Genomic DNA, 21,091 nt, shown 5'->3' on the forward strand with positions numbered 1-21,091 from the left:
TCCGGTTCTCCCAGATAAGAGAGCTCTGGCTGACCCCAGGCCATTCCAGCAGCTGCAAGTGGAGGAGTGGGGCATCAAACCCGGTTCTCCCAGATAAGAGAGCTCTGGCTGACCCGAGGCCATTCCAGCAGCTGCAAGTGGAGGAGTGGGGAATCCAATCCGGTTCTCCCAGATAAGAGAGCTCTGGCTGACCCCAGGCCATTCCAGCAGCTGCAAGTGGAGGAGGGGGGAATCAAACCCGGTTCTCCCAGATAAGAGAGTTCTGGCTGACCCAAGGCCATTCCAGCAGCTGCAAGTGGAGGAGGGGGGAATCCAACCCGGTTCTCCCAGATAAGAGAGCTCTGGCTGACCCGAGGCCATTCCAGCAGCTGCAAGTGGAGGAGGGGGGAATCCAACCCGGTTCTCCCAGATAAGAGAGCTCTGGCTGACCCCAGGCCATTCCAGCAGCTGCAAGTGGAGGAGGGGGGAATCAAACCCGGTTCTCCCAGATAAGAGAGTTCTGGCTGACCCAAGGCCATTCCAGCAGCTGCAAGTGGAGGAGGGGGGAATCCAACCCGGTTCTCCCAGATAAGAGAGCTCTGGCTGACCCCAGGCCATTCCAGCAGCTGCAAGTGGAGGAGGGGGGAATCAAACCTGGTTCTCCCAGATAAGAGAGTTCTGGCTGACCCAAGGCCATTCCAGCAGCTGCAAGTGGAGGAGGGGGGAATCCAACCCGGTTCTCCCAGATAAGAGAGTTCTGGCTGACCCAAGGCCATGCCAGCAGCTGCAAGTGGAGGAGTGGGGACTCAAACCCGGTTCTCCCAGATAAGAGAGTTCTGGCTGACCCAAGGCCATGCCAGCAGCTGCAAGTGGAGGAGTGGGGACTCAAACCCGGTTCTCCCAGATAAGAGAGTTCTGGCTGACCCAAGGCCATTCCAGCAGCTGCAAGTGGAGGAGGGGGGAATCCAACCCGGTTCTCCCAGATAAGAGAGTTCTGGCTGACCCAAGGCCATGCCAGCAGCTGCAAGTGGAGGAGGGGGGACTCAAACCCGGTTCTCCCAGATAAGAGTCCGCACACTTAACCACTACTCCAAACTGGCTCTCTCTGCCCTGCCCTGCCCTCCCTCCCTGCTGGGGCCGGCATCCTGCCCACGGGGCGGGGCTCCAGCCGCCACGACAGTCCTGCCAGGTAGGCCGGCCCGAGCCCTCCCCCGCCGGCCACCGAGAGGGAGCGGAAGAGCGGCACTGGGGAGCGCTTCCGGCCAGGCCCGGAAGCGGCTCTTTGCGCAGGCGCCGTGGCGTCCGAGGGCAGGGCAGCGGGAGCGAGGTAGGTGCGGGCGGGCGGGCGGGCTGCGCTCCGGGGTTGCCATGGCGCGGGGCGGCCATTCCCGCTGACCTCCTCCTCCTCTTCTCGCCGGGGCGCCATGTCGCTGTCGCACCTCTACGGGGCGGCGGAGGAGGAGGACGAGGTGGAGCTGGAGCGCTTCGAGATCACCGAGTGGGACCTGCAGAACGAGTTCAACCCGCACCGGCAGCGCCGCTGGCAGACCAAGGAGGAGGCCCTCTACGGCCTCTGGGCCCGCCCGCGCGGCGACGGCGACGACGAAGAAGACGGCGGCGGCGACGACGACCCCGAGCAGCGGCCCAGCTTCGGAGGGAAGCGGTGAGGGGAGGGACGGGGAGGGAGCCAGCCCCCCTGCAGGGAGGGAGGGAGCCAGTGGGCGCAGGCGCTGAGCCGCTGCTTGCATCACGCGTTGCCAGCCTCTGAGCTCGCTTGCAGCCGGGGATAAATGGAGGATGGACATCTGCTCTGTCCAGGACCCCAAAGGCAGGCTGCTGCTGCTCCCCTAAAGGCCCACCAACCTTAATTCAGGAAGCAGATTTCACTGGGATGCCTCTGAAGGATGTTGTCTTTAAAATGTCTCCAGGTCTAAAGATTATTCCGCTCCTGTGAACTTTATCAGCGCCGGGCTGAAGAAGACAGCAGCAGATGAGGTGCTAGATGAAGATTCTGACGAGGATGAGAAGCCTTTGAAGCAAGAGGAAGCCCCCAAAGAGTTTGTGCCAAAAAAGTTAAAAACAGTGAGTCATTGTAGCAGTACATTATCTGCATGCACTCAAGGCCTCTGAAACCTTAAAGACATCACAAAGCACAAATGATAACTGGCTTCATCTGGTCCGGCATCCTGTTTCTCCCCAGTAGACAGCTAGAAGGGGCCATTGTGTCCAGAACTGCACACAAGTCTCCAGATGTGGCCTAACCAACGCAGTGTAAAGCAGGACTAGGACATTTTAAGATTTGGATGTTATGCCTCTGTTGACCCCAAGATGGCATTAGCCTTTTTTTGTTGGTGCATCACACTGGCTGCTCATATTTAACTTTCAGTCCACCCGTATTCCAAGGTCTTGTTCACATATACTGGAACTTGGAAGTGTATCCCCCTTCCAATATGCATGTACGTTTAGATGCCCCTGGAGAGACCACAACAGAGGCTGTAAGAGGAACTGTGACGGAACCAGCCTGATTCTGCCTTCAGACCCAGTCCCATCAACTCCCTTTTGAGTAGCCAACTCCTGAAGAGAGCTAATCTTCTTCCCACCACTAGGACACACTGCCACTACCTGTTCAACTTAGGGGTTCCTGACCGAGAGGAACTGGACTCCCAATCCCCCTTGCCAGTTCTGTGGCCGCAAGGTCCTCTGCCAACCCAGCACCTGGTTAACACAGAGACCACAGTCCTTCTTTGGGAGACCCCTGGAGGACCGGCACCTTACCAACTGTGTGCCTTTCCCTGGACTCCCCACTTGAAGTAGTGTGGTCTAAGGCAGTTGGGGAACCTATGTGGTACAGACCTTTTTAAACAGACAAAATATTTATTTAAAATTTATAACTTTTTACAGGCATTTTTAAGTACAGGGTGAAGTAATAAATGAAAGTAGAGATAAACACTCCTTTCCCTAATATATAACTGGCCCTGACCCTACCATCCAGAACCGACTCACCAGTCACCAAGACTTAAATCAAAACTCAGCTGACTGTCAGCTTCCCCTGACAACTTTTAACTGCCCGTTTCCCTCCAAAAGCCTCTAATATAAAACCCCGTTCCCGCCTAGGAACTGGTCTACCTACCTGCAGCATTCTGGGAGACCAGCCTGACAGACTTCCTGTCACTCTAGGAGGCCTCCGCAGAATTGCTGTTCCCAGACAGGAGGGGAGGAGGGAGGAGGAATAGACTAGGCCAAAGCCTTGCCTAGAGTTTAAGACTCCTCTAGCCAACTCCCAGACAAGCACAGGCCTAAAATGATGTTTCTCCACAGGAACCATCCTTAATTGTTGGTTCCCTTCCAGCAACTGACTTTCAGAGGGATTCTATTTTTAAGTCACCCACAAACTTGCTACCCTGCTCACCCCCAGTTCCAAATTATTTATGAACAAATTAAAGAACATCTGTCCTAATACTGATCCCCACTGTTTACTCCATTGTGAGAACTGTCCATTTATTCCTGTTCTCTGCTTTCTGTCATTTAGCCAGTTTCTAAATCTTTAAGAGGACCAATGCTCCCTCTAAGCTGCAGTCTTGTGAACAAAAATTCTACTTTGTGAACTACTGACATTAAAGTTGTGAGCTACTGCATAAATTAGTGTGCTCTGGGGCCATCCTTCCTGAGCTAAGACAAAAATGTGTGAACTGGAGGCTAAAAATCTGTGAGCTAGCTCACACTAACTCAGCTTAGAGGGATCACTGAAGAGGACCATTCCCTTATTCCATTATTTCAAAGCTTACTTGGGACACTTTGTATGAATAAATTACACATTGTATTTCATAGAATCATAGAGTTGGAAGGGGCCTCTAGAGTCATCTAGTCCAACCCCCTGCACAATGCAGGAAACTCACAAACACCTCCCCCTGAATTCACAGGATCTTCATTGCTGTCAGATGACCATCTAGCCTCTGTTTAAAAACCTCCAAGGAAGGAGAGCCCACCACTTCCCACAGAGGAAGCCTGTTCCACTGAGGAATTGCTCTAATGGTCAGGAAGTTCTTCCTAATGTTGAGCCGGAAACTCTTTTGATTTAATTTAAGAACATAAGAGAAGCCATGTTGGATCAGGCCAACGGCCCATCCAGTCCAACACTCTGTGTCACACAGTGGCCAAAAATTTTATATACACACATACACTGTGGCTAATAGCCATTGATGGACCTCTGCTCCATATTTTTATCTAAACCCCTCTTGAAGGTGGCTATACTTGTGGCCGCCACCACCTCCTGTGGCAGTGAATTCCACATGTTAATCACCCTTTAGGTGAAGAAGTACTTCCTTTTATCCTTTAACCTGTCTGCTTAGCAATTTCATCGAATGCCCACGAGTTCTTGTATTGTGAGAAAGGGAGAAAAGTACCTCTTTCTCTACTTTCTCCATCCCATGCATTATCTTGTAAACCTCTATCATGTCACCCCGCAGTCGACGTTTCTCCAAGCTAAAGAGTCCCAGCGTTTCAACCTTTCTTCATAGGGAAAGTGCTCCAGCCCTTTAATCATTCTAGTTGCCCTTCTCTGGACTTTCTCCAATGCTATAATATCCTTTTTGAGGTGTGGCGACCAGAACTGCACACAGTATTCCAAATGAGACCGCACCATTGATTTATACAGGGGCATTATGATACTGGCTGATTTGTTTTCAATTCCCTTCCTAATAATTCCCAGCATGGCATTGGCCTTTTTTATTGCAAACGCACACTGTCTTGACATTTTCAGTGAGTTATCTACCACAACCCCAAGATCTCTCTCTTGGTCAGTTTCTGCCAGTTCACACCCCATCAACTTATATTTGTAGCTGGGATTCTTGGCCCCAATGTGCATTACTTTGCACTTGGCCACATTGAACCGCATCTGCCACGTTGACGCCCACTCACCCAGCCTCAACAGATCCCTTTGGAGTTCCTCACAATCCTCTCTGGTTCTCACCACTCTGAACAATTTAGTGTCATCCGCAAACTTGGCCACTTCACTGCTCACTCCCAACTCTAAATCATTTATGATTTCAACCCATTGGTTCTGGTCCTACCTTCCAGGATGACGGAAAACAATTTCAGATGGTACCACCTCATAAATCTGTTCAAGGGCATTACGATACCGGCCATTTTATTTCAGTCCTGTAAACCTTGCTTAATTTTCATTGCTTCTACATGCTGAGTCAACATTTTCTTGAAGTTGCAACCCAAAGATTTTTTTTTTGTCAGACTGTTAGTTTAAGGAGGGGTGTGTGTAGAAGGTTGCTCTAAAATGCATCAGTTTAGTCTCACTAACACTGGCTTTTATTTGCCATTTCTTCTTTTTAACAGGGTGGCAATTTCAAGCCCAGCCAGAAAGGTTTTGTAGGAGGAACCAAGTCCTTCTTGGACTTTGGCAGCTGGGAGAGGCACACCAAGGGGATTGGGCAGAAGCTTCTTCAGAAAATGGGCTACGTGCCCGGCCGGGGTCTTGGCAAGAATGCTCAAGGTAGGACAGGATGTGGCTCACCCAGGGTGAACAGGCAGGAAGCGTCACTCCTGGGCTTAGCTGCTTGGCCGCTCACTGGAGCCCCTCCTCCTCCCCATCCCGGGCCTTTGGTGTCGGGTGGATGCTGCTGTGGGGCTTCCTTCCCTCTTTCTCCAGGCAGCTTGGATCACTCTGGTGTTTGCAGGGAGCATTCCATGAACTGACTGCACTGCACTTTCTCAGGTATCATCAATCCCATTGAGGCCAAGCAGAGGAAAGGCAAAGGGGCCGTGGGAGCCTATGGCTCAGAACGGACGTCGCAGTCCTTGCAGGACTTCCCTGTGGTTGACTCAGAGGAAGAAGCCGAAGAGGTAGGACATCTCCCCCCCCCACCACCACCTTGTATTACGTTGGGGCACTTTGTGGATGCTTTTCCTTTCAAGTTGCCATGAACGAAAGTGGTTCTCAGTGGCTGCATCAGAGACTTCCTCGCAGACTGTGTGCTAAAGAGGCAGGTGTGTTTGGCCTCTGTGAAAAATGAGGCTGGGTGCCTTTGCAAAGGCAGTCAGAAAAATTCTCAGCTGGACACTAACCCAGTTGTAGCAGCAAAGGTGGAAGTCCAGCAGAAGTAAGACTCTTGCTTCTTACTCCCAGATACCCTACCCAGAACACGCAGTCTTGACGTTCATAGGAAGAGGAAATTAAGAGGTGGTGTAAGATATGGCACAGAAGTTGTTATCCAGTTTTGTAAAGGAGAAACAAACTGCCACTGAGAAGAGCACACGTCCCTCTCCATTCCCATTGGGGGTGGGGGGTGTTAATGAGTTGCCTGTACCCACAAGGGAGGCCAAAGGTCAGAGAAGTGGCCTGCAAGGCAAATTCTACCTGGTGCAGGACTGGAGCCAGGAGAGTGTCCCCCGCAACCCCCAGGTGCCCTGTGGGCATTACTTATTGGGGCTGCTTCTGCCCCATTCCTAGAGGTTTATCTAAAGTTCTTTATGGACTTGGTCTGCTGAGATGGGAGCAGAGTGATTAGTAATCCACTGGATCTGACCAAATCAGCTTTTCCAAAGACTTCCTCTAGCCCCTGCTGCTTTGGAGGACTGCATTGTCTCCCTGATCTCTTCAGTTTGGTGTAGTGATGAAGAGTGCGGACTCTTATCTGGGAGAACCCAGTTTGATTCCCCACTCCTCCACTTGCAGCTGCTGGAATGACCTTGGGTCAGCCATAGCTCTTGCAGAGGTTGTCCTTGAAAGGGCAGCTGCAGGAAGAGCTCTCTCAACCCCACCCACCTCACAGGGTGTCTGTCTTCTGAGAGCCAGTTTGGTGTAGTGGTTAAGTGTGCAGACTCTTATCTGGGAGAACCAGGTTTGATTCCCCACTCCTCCACGTGCACCTGCTGGAATGGCCTTGGGTCAGCCATAGCTCTGGCAGAGGTTGTCCTTGAAAGGGCAGCTTCTGGGAGAGCTCTCTCAACCCCACAGGGTGTCTGTCAGAAGACAGTTTGGTGTAGTGGTGAACTGTGTGGACTCTTATCTGGGAGAACCGGGTTTGATTCCCCACTCCTCCACTTGCAGCTGCTGGAATGGCTTTGGGTCAGCCATAGCTCTGGCAGGAGTTGTGCTTGAAAGGGCAGCTCCTGTGAGAGCCCTCTCAGCCCCCTCCCCCACCTCACAGGGTGTCTGTTGTGGGGGAGGAAGATAAAGGAGATTGTGAGCCACTCTGAAATTCAGAGTGGAGAGTGGGATATAAATGTAATATTATCATCTTCAAAAATAACAGCACAGCCCTCTTGGAGGAAGCAATCCCTGATGAGCTCTGTGGAGTGGAATGGCACATCCTTCAGCTCCCAGCAAATGGCAGCCTGCCTCCATATCAGCCTTTGCTTCCCTTCTAGGAGTTCCAGAAGGAGCTCAGCCAGTGGCGGAAGGACCCAAGCGGGAGCAAGAAGAAGCCAAAGTACACCTACAAGACCGTGGAGGAGCTGAAGGCCAAGGGCAGGGCGGGGAAGCAGCTAACAGCACCTCAGAAGGATCTGGCCCAAGTCAAGGTGAGGCCGGGACAGGGTTTCCCAGGTGGAGCTAACAGGGCTGCTCAGTACTCCTTCCTCTGCTGCGATTGGAGGCGGGCTGACCAATCAGAAGGCTCTGCAGCCTGGGGGAGGAGGAGGAGGAGTTGGCCTTTTCTCATGGGACAGTGAAGCTTCCCTATGGCCACAGTCTTAGTACAAGAGGTCCCGCAACAGAGAAAAGAGAAATTTTAGAAATGCCCGTCTCTGGATGGATACAAGGACTGGGAAGCAAAGCAATTTCAGTTGACTCTGGAGAGTTATAGCTTCATTGGCCTGCATGCGGACTTATCTTTTGCAGCACAAAAAATACTGGTCCAACATCAGCATTTGTGTCAGCAGAACAGACCTGTTACAATACTTAACCATTCTGTTTGACTTCTGCCAGTGACATCGTTAACTTGTCTTCCCGCCTGCCTTGAGCTGCTGACCTTTGTTTTGTCTTGGGCTCTTTCGGAAGGTGATCGACATGACCGGCCGGGAGCAGAAGGTCTATTACAGCTACAGCCAGATCAGCCAGAAGCACAACATCCCCGACGACAACCCCCAGCAGCCGCTGCCCCTGGGCAAGGACGCCAAGCCCCAGGCCTTCGCCCTGCCCGAGCTGGAGCACAACCTGCAGCTCCTCATCGACCTCACCGAGCAGGAGATCATCCAGAACGACCGGCAGCTGCAGTATGAGCGGGACCAAGTGATCAACCTGACCCACGAGATCGAGAAGATGGATGAGGTCCTGGCGCGCCAGGAGGCTGAGATCCGGAACCTCAGCAAGGTCCTGGAGACGGTGGAGGAGTGTGAGCGGCGGATGCAACCCGGCTGCGACAACCCCCTGACCCTGGCCGAGTGCGCCAAGGTCTTCGAGACTCTCCAGGATAAGTATTACGAGGAGTACCGGATGTCCGACCGTGTGGATCTGGCCGCTGCCATTGTGTTCCCACTGGTGAAAGACTACTTCAAGAACTGGGACCCGTTGAAGGTGGGTGGCTGGAGGTCTCGACCTTCCTGGCATTGGGTGGGTGGGGTTGGAAGAGGCCATTGGGGGAGAGTGGCACAAAGTCATCTCTCCCCCCCCCCCCCGGGCAAATTCTGCCTCCAAACACCAGATATGGGAAGTGCGTGCAGTGTCTTTCTGCCTCAGAGGCATCCACGGCCCTGTTCCCCTATGGAAAGGGTTAAAAGAAACTTCAAAACAAGCACAGCAGAAAGCACACGGCTGGTCCCGTGCTGGGGAGCAAGGCCCCCTTCCCTCCCTCCCTCCCGGGTCCCCATGTGCTCCATCTTTGGGCCTCTTTCCTTCCTCTCTCCCCAGGACTGCACGTACGGCACGGACATCCTGGGCCAGTGGAAGAGCTTGCTGGAGAATGACCAGCTGTTGTCGCACGGTGGGCAGGACCTCTCCTCGGATGCTTTCCACCGGTAAATGGGCTGCCTGGCTTGTGGAGGGAGGGGAGGCTGAGCCTTTCTCCCCTAGAGCTGCTCTGCTGTGACCCTTGGGGTAGGGACCCACCAGCACCACCCCCTCCCCTGCCTGGCAGGGTGACAGTCTGGCCCTCAGATCTGGAGAGAAGATGGGGAAGGAGGTCTTGGTGATGAGTCAGTGGCATTTGCGTTGCCAAGAAGGAAGCAGTGATTAGAATCCCTGCTTGATGCGTGTTCTCTTGCGTGGCCATGGCCCCAGCTGCAGCACTCAGTGAGAGGGTCTCTCCTGCTCAGGCTGATGTGGGAGACGTGGATGCCCTACGTGCGGAACATTGCAGGGCAGTGGCAGCCCCGGAACTGCATCCCCATGGTGGACTTCCTGGACAGCTGGGCGCCCATCATTCCCGTCTGGATCCTGGAGAACATTCTCGACCAGCTCGTTTTCCCCAAGCTGCAGAAGGAGGTAGGAAGGCGCCTCCCTCAGTGTGGCTGCCTCTGCAGGATCCTTGACGGTCCACCACAGAGCTGGCTTCTGCTCCGCCCTGCAGGTGGAGAACTGGAACCCGCTGACGGACACGGTCCCCATCCACTCGTGGATCCACCCCTGGCTGCCCCTGATGCAGGCCCGCCTGGAGCCCCTCTACTCCCCCATCCGCAACAAGCTGGCCAGCGCCCTGCAGAAGTGGCACCCCAGCGACTCCTCTGCCAAGCTCATCCTGCAGCCCTGGAAGGAGGTCTTCACCCCGGGGTCCTGGGAGGCCTTCATGATCAAGAATATTGTGCCAAAGCTGGGTAAGGAGAGCCCGGCAGACAAACAGAGTGGGACACCAGGGGCTTCCAGGTCAAGCCCCCCATTTGCATCAGCAGGCTCTCTGGTCAACTTGCCTGAGATCGGGCTGGCCCCTGTGGTGCTCCTTTCACTCTTTTCTCTCTGCTTGGCTTGCTGGGGGTGGCCAGGGGAGGGGAGGACTGAGGGTTGCAGAGAAAGGCTTGGGCTGCAGGAATCAGGGACTGTCCCCTTGCACAGCAGGGAGGGCCTTGTGTCCAGGAGGAGGCAGCGTCTGAAGAGCCCCTTGCCTGCCTCTTCAGCAGCACAGAGAACCATTCTTGTACAAATGAGCCTGGGAAACCAGCAGAGCTTTCCCATAATGTCTAGTCCCAGGTTCCGTCTTCCACATTCGCCTGCAGGAAATTCTTGGCTGCGCGGAGCCTGCAGGGTAGAGCAGAAGGCTTGGAGCTTTGCTGCAGGCCAAGGTGACTTCAGGTGGTTTCGTCCCTCTCTCCTTCCTGCAGGTCTGTGCCTGAACGAGCTGCTGATCAACCCTCACCAGCAGCACATGGATGCCTTCTTCTGGGTGATGGACTGGGAGGGCATGATCTCTGTCTCCAGCCTGGTGGGGCTGCTGGAGAAGCACTTCTTTCCCAAGTGGCTGCAGGTATGTGACCCCACCTGCAGAATTCTCCTCTCTGCCTCCTTGCCCACTGTCTGCGTCAGCTCCGTTCCAGCCCAGGCGTGCTTCAGCCTCCTCCACCCCCCTTCTAGGTCCTGTGCTCCTGGCTAAGTAACAACCCTAATTACGAAGAGATCACCAAGTGGTATCTGGGCTGGAAGTCGATGTTCTCAGACCAGGTGCTGGCCCACCCCTCCGTCAAGGAGAAATTCAACGAAGCCCTGGACGTCATGAACAGAGCCGTCTCTTCCAGTGTTGGTGCGTGAGTCGGTTGCTAGCTCTGGCCCAAGGGCCTCTGCTGCCTTTGAGCCATGGGCGAGGGAGGGGCTGGCTCAGTGTTGCTGCCTCACCTGAATCTCAGTCAATCAGGGCTGGCCGGGCCACTAGGCAAACCAAGCCATTGCCTTCTGGGGGTGCCAAATTGGGCCCCGCCATGTGACTCTGCCCCGGGGGGGGAGGAGAAGTTGCTCCCAAAGCCCTCCCAGAAGCCAGTGCCAGTTGCTAGAGGTGGTTCTTCCCTACCCACTCCTGAGTGTCAGGGCCCGGTGCCGTCTCCTGCCCCAAAGGAGAAGCTAAGCGGTTCCCTCTTCACCATTTCCTCTCTCTTTGCTGGGCTAGGGGGCTACATGCAACCTGGTGCCCGAGAAAACATCGCTTACCTGACGCACACGGAGCGCCGGAAGGACTTCCAGTACGAGGCCATGCAGGAGCGGCGGGAAGCCGAGAACATGGCTCAGCGGGGGATTGGCATGGCCGCCGGCTCGGTGCCCATGAACTTCAAGGACCTGATCCAGACCAAGGCTGAGGAGCACAACATTGTCTTCATGCCCGTCATTGGGAAGCGGCACGAAGGGAAGCAGCTGTACACCTTTGGGCGCATTGTCATCTACATCGACCGGGGGGTGGTCTTTGTGCAGGGGGAGAAGACCTGGGTCCCCACCTCCCTGCAGAGCCTCATTGACATGACAAAATGAGGGCGAGGGGCTGGGCCCACACTGGCAGTGGCAGCAGCAGCAGCAGCATTCAAGGGCTTCATCCAAGCACAGCTCTGGGGTCCAGGCCTCTTGTGCTTGAAGAGGCTTCATTGTGTAAATAAAATGAATTTTCTTTTGTGTTAGTGAGTGTCCAGTCCACTCATTTGCAGGCCTGGAAGTTTCACATCCCACCCTTCTGGGCCGTGATGAGCTCCCAGCAGAACAGAGCGGGGGTCGGAGGCTGGAGCTGAGGTGGTGCGGGAGCCTGGCAGGTGTCTCCAGGGCCCGCCTCTGTTGCGTGGCCCCATGCACATAAGGAGCCGGAGGTATGTGCCCCCCACAATGCTTTGGGTTTGATACAGTAAGCAAGTGAAAACATTACAGCAGAATCCTCTCTCCAGTTTATCAAAACAATATTTAATGACATAGGAGTGATTACTTGAGGCTATTTGCTCTTTCTTGCCAAAAGCAAACAGGTTCCCCAGGAAAACACTCTTCAGTGAAAATGCTCCATGTCAGTTACAGGTTTTCAAAATCAGCTTTTCTAATTTATTTTATTCTATTCAGAGCAAGATACAACTCTCTATTCTAGGACATAATAAAACCCCTCTTGGCAAAACAGCAGCCTGATTGGTTGGGACTGTGGTGCGTCAACCCTTGGCCAAGTCAAGAGTATTTGCATGCCATTGGTTGAATCCGCTTCTGTCTCCCACCCATCCAAGTGGCTGCTGCTAGCCAGCAAAGTTCATTATGTCAGTAAACGGCAACCAACCTTAGTTCTGGCAGTTGCTGGCTCTCCCTACTCTCCCATTGGCTGAGCTCCTGTCACATTCCCTCAATTAGCTGAGGAAGGAGGAGGGAAACAGCCAGAGAAAGGCTTCCCTTGATTGGCTGAGGACTCCTACCTTCCTGGAAAGCGGAACAGATGGTATCCTGTGAGAACAGAGCAGATATAGAGAGAGATACGGTGGGAAAGTGAGACACATGGAGAGACTGAAGTTTCATGCTTAAGACCCACAACATTATCAGAGACGGACTGTTGGTCTGGACGTATCACTCAAGGCCTCTGAGGGAGAACTCGTTGGGGCCAGTTCCAGATTGGTAGGAAAGCCCTGCAGATCCTGTGGTGGAGGCCATAGGCATTAGGGCTTTAGAGCAAGGTCTGCCAGACCCACGTTCTTGCTGTGGAAGCTGACGGGAGGATTTCAGACCAGTCACAAACTTCCAGCCTAACCTGCCTCACAGGGTTGTTGTTCAGGAGGAGAGAATGATGTAAGCTGCTTTGGTCCCCGCTGCTGTGGAGAAAGACTGTCCTTTCCCTACAGGAGGCTGCAGGGAGGGGGGATGTAATGGAAAGCTTAAGTTGAGCAGATAAAGAGAAGGAGATAGGGTTCCCAACTCCAGGTTAAGAAATTCCTCAAGATTTAAGGGGTGCGGCCTGGAGAAGGTGGGATCTGAAAAGGGGATGGGATCTCCAACAGGTGCAATGCCATGCACTCCGCCCTCCAAACCAGCAGTTTCCTCTGGGGAACCATTGTTGCCGATCTCCAGGTGAGGGCTGAGATCACTCAGTATTACAAGAGCTCTCTGGCTGGCAGAGATCTCCCCTGGAGGTGGTGGGGGTGAATGGGGGGGGGGCACTTGCCCATAGCCTCTTTCTAGAGCCGTTGTATTTTTCTTCACAAGGGGCCTTATTACTTGTATAAACATAAAGCAGTTAGGAAAGAATGCGCACCCTGTTATACGTACGCATGCATTTTTGTAAAAACATCTCAGTGCCGTGTTAATACATTTTTAGCACTCTGAGTCTTAACCAAGAACACCAAAATGCGTGACTGCTTTTTTCTCATACATGAGACTGCTGCTTTCCCAGTCACTTGACACCCCAAGAAAAGGCTGGATAGAAATGTTTTCACAAATAAACCGATGTACCCCATTCGTGAACTGTATCCTCACTTGTGTTTAGTCAGACATTCCTGCCATTCTCAAATGCTTCTTTGCACTTGGGCCCAGACAGGAATCTCCTGCTATTCCGCTGTTTCTGGTCTGCTAGAGGCCATACCAGTCAGTCAGTCACTCCTCTGCTCCAAAGCAGCTCTGCTGTTCTGGATCTCTGGCCTTCCTGTCTGGGTCTCAGTGGAGAGCGAGCCTGTGGAGGCAGCTGCTGTTCCACTACCTCTGGCCAGATGCATGAGCTAGACGACAGAAATGCAAAATCTTATTCTCACACTCTGGAAAGAATAAAATGACACAAAAAGTCAGAGTTTTAAACCATTTTTTTTTTAAAAATAAACATCCACGATTTGTGCTAAGGTTTGGTTTCCCAGAACAGCTGCCTTTTTCTTTGGCTGACGGAGCAGCTGTAAGCTGAGCCAGAGAGAAGAACACCGAGATCCCAACTGCACCAGCTCCCTCACAGGCCTCCTCCCCCCACCACCCCTGCTGCACTTGCTGATGACCTAAGCGGAAGCCTCAGCAGAGCGCCCCCTGCTGCTGCTCAGGGCGTCCATCCGTTCAGCCTTGGGTGGGGGCGTGCCCTGAGCTCTGCCAGAGGATCCAAGGGCACAGGCCCCTCTGCTTCCGGAGCAGGCAGACCATGGAGTCGACTTCAGTTTGGTACGAAGCCAGGAGCAAATGGCAGTCTTGCAGCTGACTGCCTCTTGGCCAGTCTCTGAAGCTAAGTCCCGTCGCTGTTCCTGATGATCTCTAACTGGTCCTGGGGAGGGTAAAGGGGCTCCTCGTGGAAGGCCCACGTCTCTCGGGGCACCTCCCTCAGCTTCTGCCACGGGAAGCGGTGGACGGCCGTGTCGTTGAACACATCCAGAAACCTGTCATGGGGAGGGAGGGCGTCTTCCTCCGAGGCTGTTAATATCTGCCCATGGTTGGCACAGGGAGAGAATCGGTCGTGAGGGGGCCTGCCAGCAACAGGCCCAGAGCAATGGGGCAGCTCACACACAGGCCAAGCAGAGCTCCCCTCCCCCTTGCATGACCCATCTTAACCTCAGAATTCACTGGATATAACTCAAGAAATACGCTATTGTTGAGAAAGGTCCACTCTGAGAGGCTGCAGAGGTTCTGGGGTTGCCTGCGCAGCAGAGGGTGGCACAGCTCAACAACTGGCTGATGTGAGAGCAGCGTGTGCCACCCCCATCCCACCCCCCAACATGGAAGGGGACGTGAGCTCTTGGGCCAGATGTCAGAACACAACCAGATGGGGGGTGGGGAAGTCCCGAGTCAAGTTTCCCCCAAACTGGCAGCTGGAGACACAGCCATGTCCTCACCCCACCCACACTCACCCAGCCTACCTTGGCAATGTAAGCGTAATCCCTTTGGAATATCCTGCCCGGGACCCTAGAAGCCAAAGGGACAGAAAGCATGAGGGGCAGGTTGGGGGCCAGCTAGAGAGGCCCCTTTACCCCCTCCCCAGCAGTCCTTTGGGGAGGGGGCACCTTTCTTCAATCCCCTTGAAACTGTTGCCTACGATGACCATTTTGGACAAGGCCTCTGCTGACCAGTTGCTCCACAGCAGGTTGTTGTAGAGGGCTTTGCCACAGTGGACCATGTAGAAGACTGTGGGCTCATCTATGGGACGCTTCCCCTCCTGCAATCAAGACCAGCAGCAAACTAGAAACTCCAGCCAGCCCCAACCCTCCCCACCACCAGATTGTGGGGACAGGCAGCCCCCTTACCCCCAGCCCCTCCCCCAATGAGGGCCACCTGGTGCTCTGGGCATCCCCCAGGCAAAGATGGCACGCACCTCATTCCACGAGAGGACAGAGAAGCCAAGGCTGCTGAGAACTTCCCTTTCCAACAGGGAGAAAGCAGGATCAAAGACACAGCAAAGCCCCTCCGGAACCTGCCAGGGAGGGAGAGAAGGGGAGGAGGCAGGCTGCTGGTGGGTGGGGCCTCTGGGCCAGTGGGCTGAGCCCTGCCAAGGGAGGGGGCAGAGACACTCCGGAACCTGCCAGGGAGGGAGAGAAGCGGAGGAGGCAGGCTGCTGGGAGAGGGGAGGGGTCTCTGGGCCAGTGGGCTGAGCCCTGCCAAGGGAGGGGGCAGAGACACTCCTCCGGAACCTGCCAGGGAGGGAGAGAAGCGGAGGAGGCAGGCTGCTGGTGGGTGGGGCCTCTGGGCCAGTGGGCTGAGCCCTGCCAAGGGAGGGGGCAGAGACACTCCTCCGGAACCTGCCAGGGAGGGAGAGAAGCGGAGGAGGCAGGCTGCTGGGAGAGGGGAGGGGTCTCTGGGCCAGTGGGCTGAGCCCTGCCAAGGGAGGGGGCAGAGACACTCCTCCGGAACCTGCCAGGGAGGGAGAGAAGCGGAGGAGGCAGGCTGCTGGGAGAGGGGTGGGGCCTCTGGGCCAGTGGGCTGAGCCCTGCCAAGGGAGGGGCAGACACTCACCTGGAGTTCCTGCAGCAGCAGCAGCAGAAATGCCAGCTGGAAGCGGGCCTTAAAGCAGGAAGAGAAGTTGCCCAGGCCATAACACACACACCGCAAGCAGGCTCTTCCAGGCAGGTGGGCTGGAGGGCACAGCTGCAGCTCCTCCAATGCCAAGAGGGCATCATCCCCGGTGGGCATGGGCAAATCTTTCCTGTGTGCCAGGACTTCTCGCAGGGATCTTGAGAGGATTTCTGGAGCAGGCGGACAAGCAGCACAGGAGTCGGGGTGTACCACCACGCCCGACAACACTTCATCCCAGCAGAAACCACCAAGGCCTCCCGGCCTCCTTCTCAGGAGGAAAAAGACCCCTCACTTGCCAGGCAAGGCAGGAAAGCCAGCATAGCCCCCTCTGCCAGGCTGGCTTTGTGAAGCCCAAGTCACAATTTCCTTGGTAGCTGCCTGGCTGGGCGTTTTCTGGGGAACAAAGGGTGCGTAAATGAAGCAGGACTGAGAGGCAGGTGGGCAGCCATCTCCCCCTCCCCGGAGCCATGTGGACAATCTCAAGAGTTTCTCAAAAGGATGAAAACAGACTTTGAAGCCAGGACTTACTCAGACTTGAATTCCAGAACTCAGAGTCCAGCAGTTCTGCCCTGTGAGAAAGAAAGACAAGGAGGGGAGAAAAAGTAAATTTGGGGACTCTCTGTGTGGCGTGTGGGAGACAAGAGGCAGGGTTGAGGTCTCCCCACCTGTCACAGAGACCAGGGGTCAAACCCTGCAGGCACAAGAAAAGGCCACCCTGAGCTCCACCCCCTTCCACGAGGTTATGGAGGCGACACTTCCAAGGGGACCTGAGCCCCAGCATCTCTTGCTGTAAGGCCTCCCTCTTGCCTGCATTTAGCTTAGATACAAGCCTCACAGAAATCAGCAGGGGGGGGGCAATAGAGCAAGCCTGGAAGAGCAGCGAAGGAACTGAGCTGGCAGGCAGAAGGCCCTCTGTCCCAGCACAGGAAGGAAGTGGTCCGGTATCAGGCCACTTTTTCTCAGCTACCAGTTTGCAACATCACGTTCATATTACTGGCCGACTTTGCAGAGTTGCTGCATGGATTACAAAGAATTGTGCACTTCCTAGCACTGGGGAGGGCCCACAGTTCAGGCTAGCCAAAGCTCATCTGATCTGGGAAGACAAGCAGGGTCGGCCTGGTGAGTTCTTGGATGGGAGACTAGGGAGGAACTCCAGGGTCATGACACATTTCTGAGCATTTCCTGCCCTCCAATTTTGCATCTACCTGACGGCCCCTCCTACCTTCCACCCCCATGGCTCAGCGGCAGAGCCTCTGCTTGGCCTCAGAAGGCCTCAGCCCCAATCCTCAGCAGCAGCTCCAACTCAAAGGATCAGCCGGGGTTAGCTTATTGTTACAATGGTCCTTGGGCCACTTGCACAGAAGTAAAACGCCAATGTACAAGATTCCAAGATTTTAAAAATACTAAAAACATTTTTAAATCCATCTAATATTCAGTTACCATAACCATCTGCTATCGAACTGCCATGCAATTCCCGCAACCTGAGTCTGGCCATGCAGAAACTGGCTATTTGGAAGGCAATCAGATAAAAGAAACTCACGTTTAGCCTTTTCTGGCAATCCCAATTTTTTTTTCCAATCAGCAGGGTGATGAACGCCTTACGTGCCACTTTATAATAAGGGCACATGAAAAAGAGGCGCTCTGCAATCTAGCCTCCCTTAACGGACAGAAAGCAATATTCTCCTATTTCCCTTGAAGTACAGCAGGCAGGAGGACAGAGCACCTTGCCAGAGTGAAGGGTCTTCTAAAGTCTTTTACTTCCGAAGATGTTAAATAGGTTGGTAGGTGACTGTCGAGGCTTCCAGCAGAGACAATGGAACAAGGGTCTGCTTCTGTATAAGGCAGCTTTGTTTGTTCATCTGCATGCTAATTTTTGTGGACGTGGACTAAGGTTGTGTATAATTAAAGGTGTTCTTGCCTGGCTCATTGGAGCCTGCAGGACTGAGCTTGGGGGCTCGGGAACAAGGGGCAGCAGGATCCAAATCCCTGCTGGCCTGCTCCAAGCATGGCCCCCCTGCTGGTTTGAATGACCCAATGGTGCCCAAGCACGGGAACCTTGAAGTGTATATTAACTTAACTTATGAATGTAATTTTATTTGTTTTAATTGCTTAATTGTTTGTTGTAATATTGTATTTTACTATCATGGTATATACCGTGTCGTGTTAGCCGCCCTGAGCCTGCCTTTGGCGGGGGAGGGCGGGATACAAAAATAAATTTATTATTATTATTATTATATAGTGGCCCCCTTCTCCAGCTAGAGTTCAGCCTTTGCCATGCTGTATCTAATAAAGGAGATATGATCACAACAGCAGCATCTCTTCCTTGATGGGGTGTGAAGTGGCAGAGACTGACCATGAAAAAGATCTTGGGGTCGTGGTAGATAATTCACTGAAAATGTCAAGACAGTGTGCATTTGCAATAAAAAAGGCCAACGCCATGCTGGGAATTATTCGGAAGGGAATTGAAAACAAATCAGCCAGTATCATAATGTCCCTGTATAAATCGATGGTGCGGTCTCATTTGGAGTACTGTGTGCAGTTCTGGTCGCCGCACCTCAAAAAGGATATTATAGCATTGGAGAAAGTCCAGAAAAGGGCAACTAGAATGATTAAAGGGCTGGAGCACTTTCCCTATGAAGAAAGGTTGAAACGCTTGGGACTCTTTAGCTTGGAGAAACGTCGACTGAGGGGTGACATGATAGAAGTTTACAAGATAATGCATGGGATGGAGAAAGTAGAGAAAGTACTTTTCTCCCTTTCTCACAATACGAGAACTCGTGGGCATTCGATGAAATTGCTGAGCAGACAGGTTAAAACGGATAAAAGGAAGTACTTCTTCACCCAAAGGGTGATTAACATGTGGAATTCACTGCCACAGGAGGTGGTGGCGGCCACAAGCATGGCCACCTTCAAGAGGGGGTTAGATAAAAATATGGAGCAGAGGTCCATCAGTGGCTATTAGCCACAGTGTGTGTGTGTGTGTGTGTGTGTGTGTGTGTGCGTATATTTGGCCGCTGTGTGACACAGAATGTTGGACTGGATGGGCCATTGGCCTGATCTAACATGGCTTCTCTTATGTTCTTATGTCGACTGCAGGGTGACATGATAGAGGTTTACAAGATAATGCATGGGATGGAGAAAGTAGAGAAAGAAATACCTTTCTCCCTTTCTCACAATACAAGAACTCGTGGGCATTCCATGAAATTGCTGAGCAGAAAGGTTAAAACGGATAAAAGGAAGTACTTCTTCACCCAAAGGGTGATTAACATGTGGAATTCACTGCCACAGGAGGTGGTGGCGGCCACAAGCATAGCCACCTTCAAGAGGAGGTTAGATAAAAATATGGAGCAGAGGTCCATCAGTGGCTATTAGCCACAGTGTGTGTGTGTGTGTGTGTGTGTGTGTGTGTGTGTGTGTGTGTGTGTATATATATATATATATATATATATATATATATATATATGGCCGCTGTGTGACACAGAATGTTGGACTGGATGGGCCATTGGCCTGATCTAACATGGCTTCTTTTATGTTCTTATGTTCCTTGCATGGAACCCACTCTATTATATTGACTCTCTTGTGCACTGTCACTTGGGAGTCAGCGCAAGGAAATATCCCGCTCAAGCACTGTTTCCACCAGCCTCCTGCCTCCCTCTATGGCTACCCAAAAGCCCCAAGGAGAGCAGAAAAGTTGACAGAAAACATGTTTCTCTGTCCGTGGAGGTTCTGTTCTTGGCCACCCTAGGTAACACCTCCGGAAAGGTCTGTCGCCCATGACCAGGTAGTGGCAAGGGGGCCAGAGTAGGTTTTTGGGAGCCCCAGATCCAGGCCCCCTCCCCCCACTTAGCATTCAAATAACTAGCAGGCCCTTGGATGGCCTCTTGCAGTCCCAGCTCCCTTGCAGGCCTGTTGCGAGGATGAGAAGGGATGCCTGTGGGAGGGAGTTCCTTGGAGGAAGGATGAGTGAAAGCAGTGCTTGCCCTTCCTTCTGCACTCCTGGCCTTTGCAGTCTAGCAGCTAAAAGACAATCAGACATGTCCCCCCAAAACCAACAGGTAGCAGCAGCATTAATCGGTCTCGAAAGACGGATACAGCGAGAGGATCAGACCCTCGTCCTCCATTGTCAGTATTGCTGGGGACGGCACGCCTGCTAGGCTGCCCTCTCTCCCTGAATGGGGCTGCCCAGCGCCCCTCCAGGGCAGAACAGGTTCTCCTCCCGCAGCACCTCCGCTGGCTTCTGCTGTGTGCAGAGCAAGACCGCTGCCAGGGAGTCACGCCCCGAAGTGAGAAGAAGACGCCTCCCTGGGATGCTCCCGACGACGACTCCGAGAAGCACCAGAAAAGACTTGAGGGACGAGGGAGGCCTTTGGGCATCTGGCCGACCACAGCTGAGAGCAGGAGGCTGCCCGATGCACCCCTTGCCAACCCAGCAAAGCTCTCTTCCTTAAAGCGGTGGGACACTGCATGTTCAGGGCCAGCCTAGCTATAAGCACCAGCCGCCGGAGTGGGGATGGAAGGCGAAGGGGTTGGATTTCGACCCTTCCTTGCAGTCAGTCGACTTCCCCTCCTCTCCCCCGTGTGGCTGAGAGAGCTCCGAGAGAACTGTGACTGCCCCACGGGGGAGGAGCCCGGTTCTCCAGGTCAGACACCACCGGTGGCTCTCCGAGGAGCGTCAAGAGCCCCTGCAAAGGGGGCAGAGAGAGAGACCTCCTCTGCCTCCCCTCCCGGTCAGGGAAGCCTCACCGCGCCTCCTGCAGGCGCCGCCTCTGCTGCTGCTGCTCCTCGTCCTCCTCCCGCCGCTGCCGCCGTCTCCTGCCCCGCGGGCGGCTCCAGCCTCCGGCTCCTCCGCAGCGCTCCATGCCGCGATTGTCCCTCCACCGCACCCGTACAGGAGCAGGAGGCGGGGCCACCGCCCCTCCGAGAGTTAGCCGGGAAAGAAGACCCGCTCCTCACTTCCGGCTCCGCCTCGCCCCTCCGCGGAGAGCCGGAAGTCGCGTTGGGGAAGGGGGCCCGAGTGTCACGTGTCGGCCCCGCCTCCTCCGCCGCCGCCGGAAGCCCCGCGAGCGGCCTCTGAGCGTGTGCAGAGCGCTCCTCCCGCCCGGCCCGCCGCCCCGCCTCCTCGCCCGCGGCCAGCAGAGGCCCCTCCGGAGATGCGCTGAGGCGGTGCGGCCCCTCCCGCCCAGATGGCCTCGGCCGCCGCCGCCCCCCAGCCGGAGCCCGCCCCCCCTCCCCCCGCCTGGTGAGCCCGGACGCCCCCCCCCC

The 21,091-nt window shown here is 54.3% G+C and overlaps 2 protein-coding genes across 2 annotated transcripts; one reads left to right on the forward strand and one right to left on the reverse strand.

The window, feature by feature from the left end:
• Positions 1-1,403: 1,403 nt before the first annotated feature.
• TFIP11 (tuftelin interacting protein 11) lies at positions 1,404-11,517 on the forward strand. The gene is made up of 12 exons (XM_060249492.1): positions 1,404-1,642; positions 1,908-2,061; positions 5,326-5,482; positions 5,705-5,832; positions 7,360-7,512; positions 7,991-8,506; positions 8,840-8,946; positions 9,244-9,412; positions 9,498-9,741; positions 10,243-10,385; positions 10,493-10,658; positions 11,019-11,517. Exons 1-12 carry the CDS (start codon positions 1,404-1,406, stop codon positions 11,372-11,374), a joined length of 2,532 nt encoding a protein of 843 aa, XP_060105475.1. The 3' UTR covers positions 11,375-11,517.
• Positions 11,518-13,632: 2,115 nt separating this feature from the next.
• SRRD (SRR1 domain containing) lies at positions 13,633-20,688 on the reverse strand. Its single transcript, XM_060249468.1, has 7 exons — positions 20,573-20,688; positions 16,358-16,398; positions 15,770-15,999; positions 15,132-15,230; positions 14,824-14,975; positions 14,680-14,725; positions 13,633-14,246 (listed from the first exon to the last, which is right to left on the reverse strand). Exons 1-7 carry the CDS (start codon positions 20,686-20,688, stop codon positions 14,052-14,054), a joined length of 879 nt encoding a protein of 292 aa, XP_060105451.1. The 3' UTR covers positions 13,633-14,051.
• Positions 20,689-21,091: the final 403 nt, after the last annotated feature.

Source organism: Heteronotia binoei, chromosome 11 (genome assembly GCF_032191835.1).
Source record: "Heteronotia binoei isolate CCM8104 ecotype False Entrance Well chromosome 11, APGP_CSIRO_Hbin_v1, whole genome shotgun sequence".
Lineage (NCBI taxonomy): Eukaryota > Metazoa > Chordata > Lepidosauria > Squamata > Gekkonidae > Heteronotia > Heteronotia binoei.

Bases quoted from the DNA above. Each gene is read 5' to 3' on its own strand.
- TFIP11 (XM_060249492.1), top strand. From the start codon at position 1,404: ATGTCGCTGTCGCACCTCTACGGGGCGGCGGAGGAGGAGGACGAGGTG. The intron at 5,833-7,359 runs GTAGGACATCTC...CTTCCCTTCTAG, and splicing joins CAGAGGAAGAAGCCGAAGAG to GAGTTCCAGAAGGAGCTCAG. The intron at 7,513-7,990 runs GTGAGGCCGGGA...CTCTTTCGGAAG, and splicing joins AGGATCTGGCCCAAGTCAAG to GTGATCGACATGACCGGCCG.
- SRRD (XM_060249468.1), bottom strand. From the start codon at position 20,688: ATGGAGCGCTGCGGAGGAGCCGGAGGCTGGAGCCGCCCGCGGGGCAGG. The intron at 16,000-16,357 runs GTAAGTCCTGGC...CGCCTGCTCCAG, and splicing joins GTTCTGGAATTCAAGTCTGA to AAATCCTCTCAAGATCCCTG. The intron at 14,976-15,131 runs GTGCGTGCCATC...TCTTGATTGCAG, and splicing joins CTGTCCTCTCGTGGAATGAG to GAGGGGAAGCGTCCCATAGA.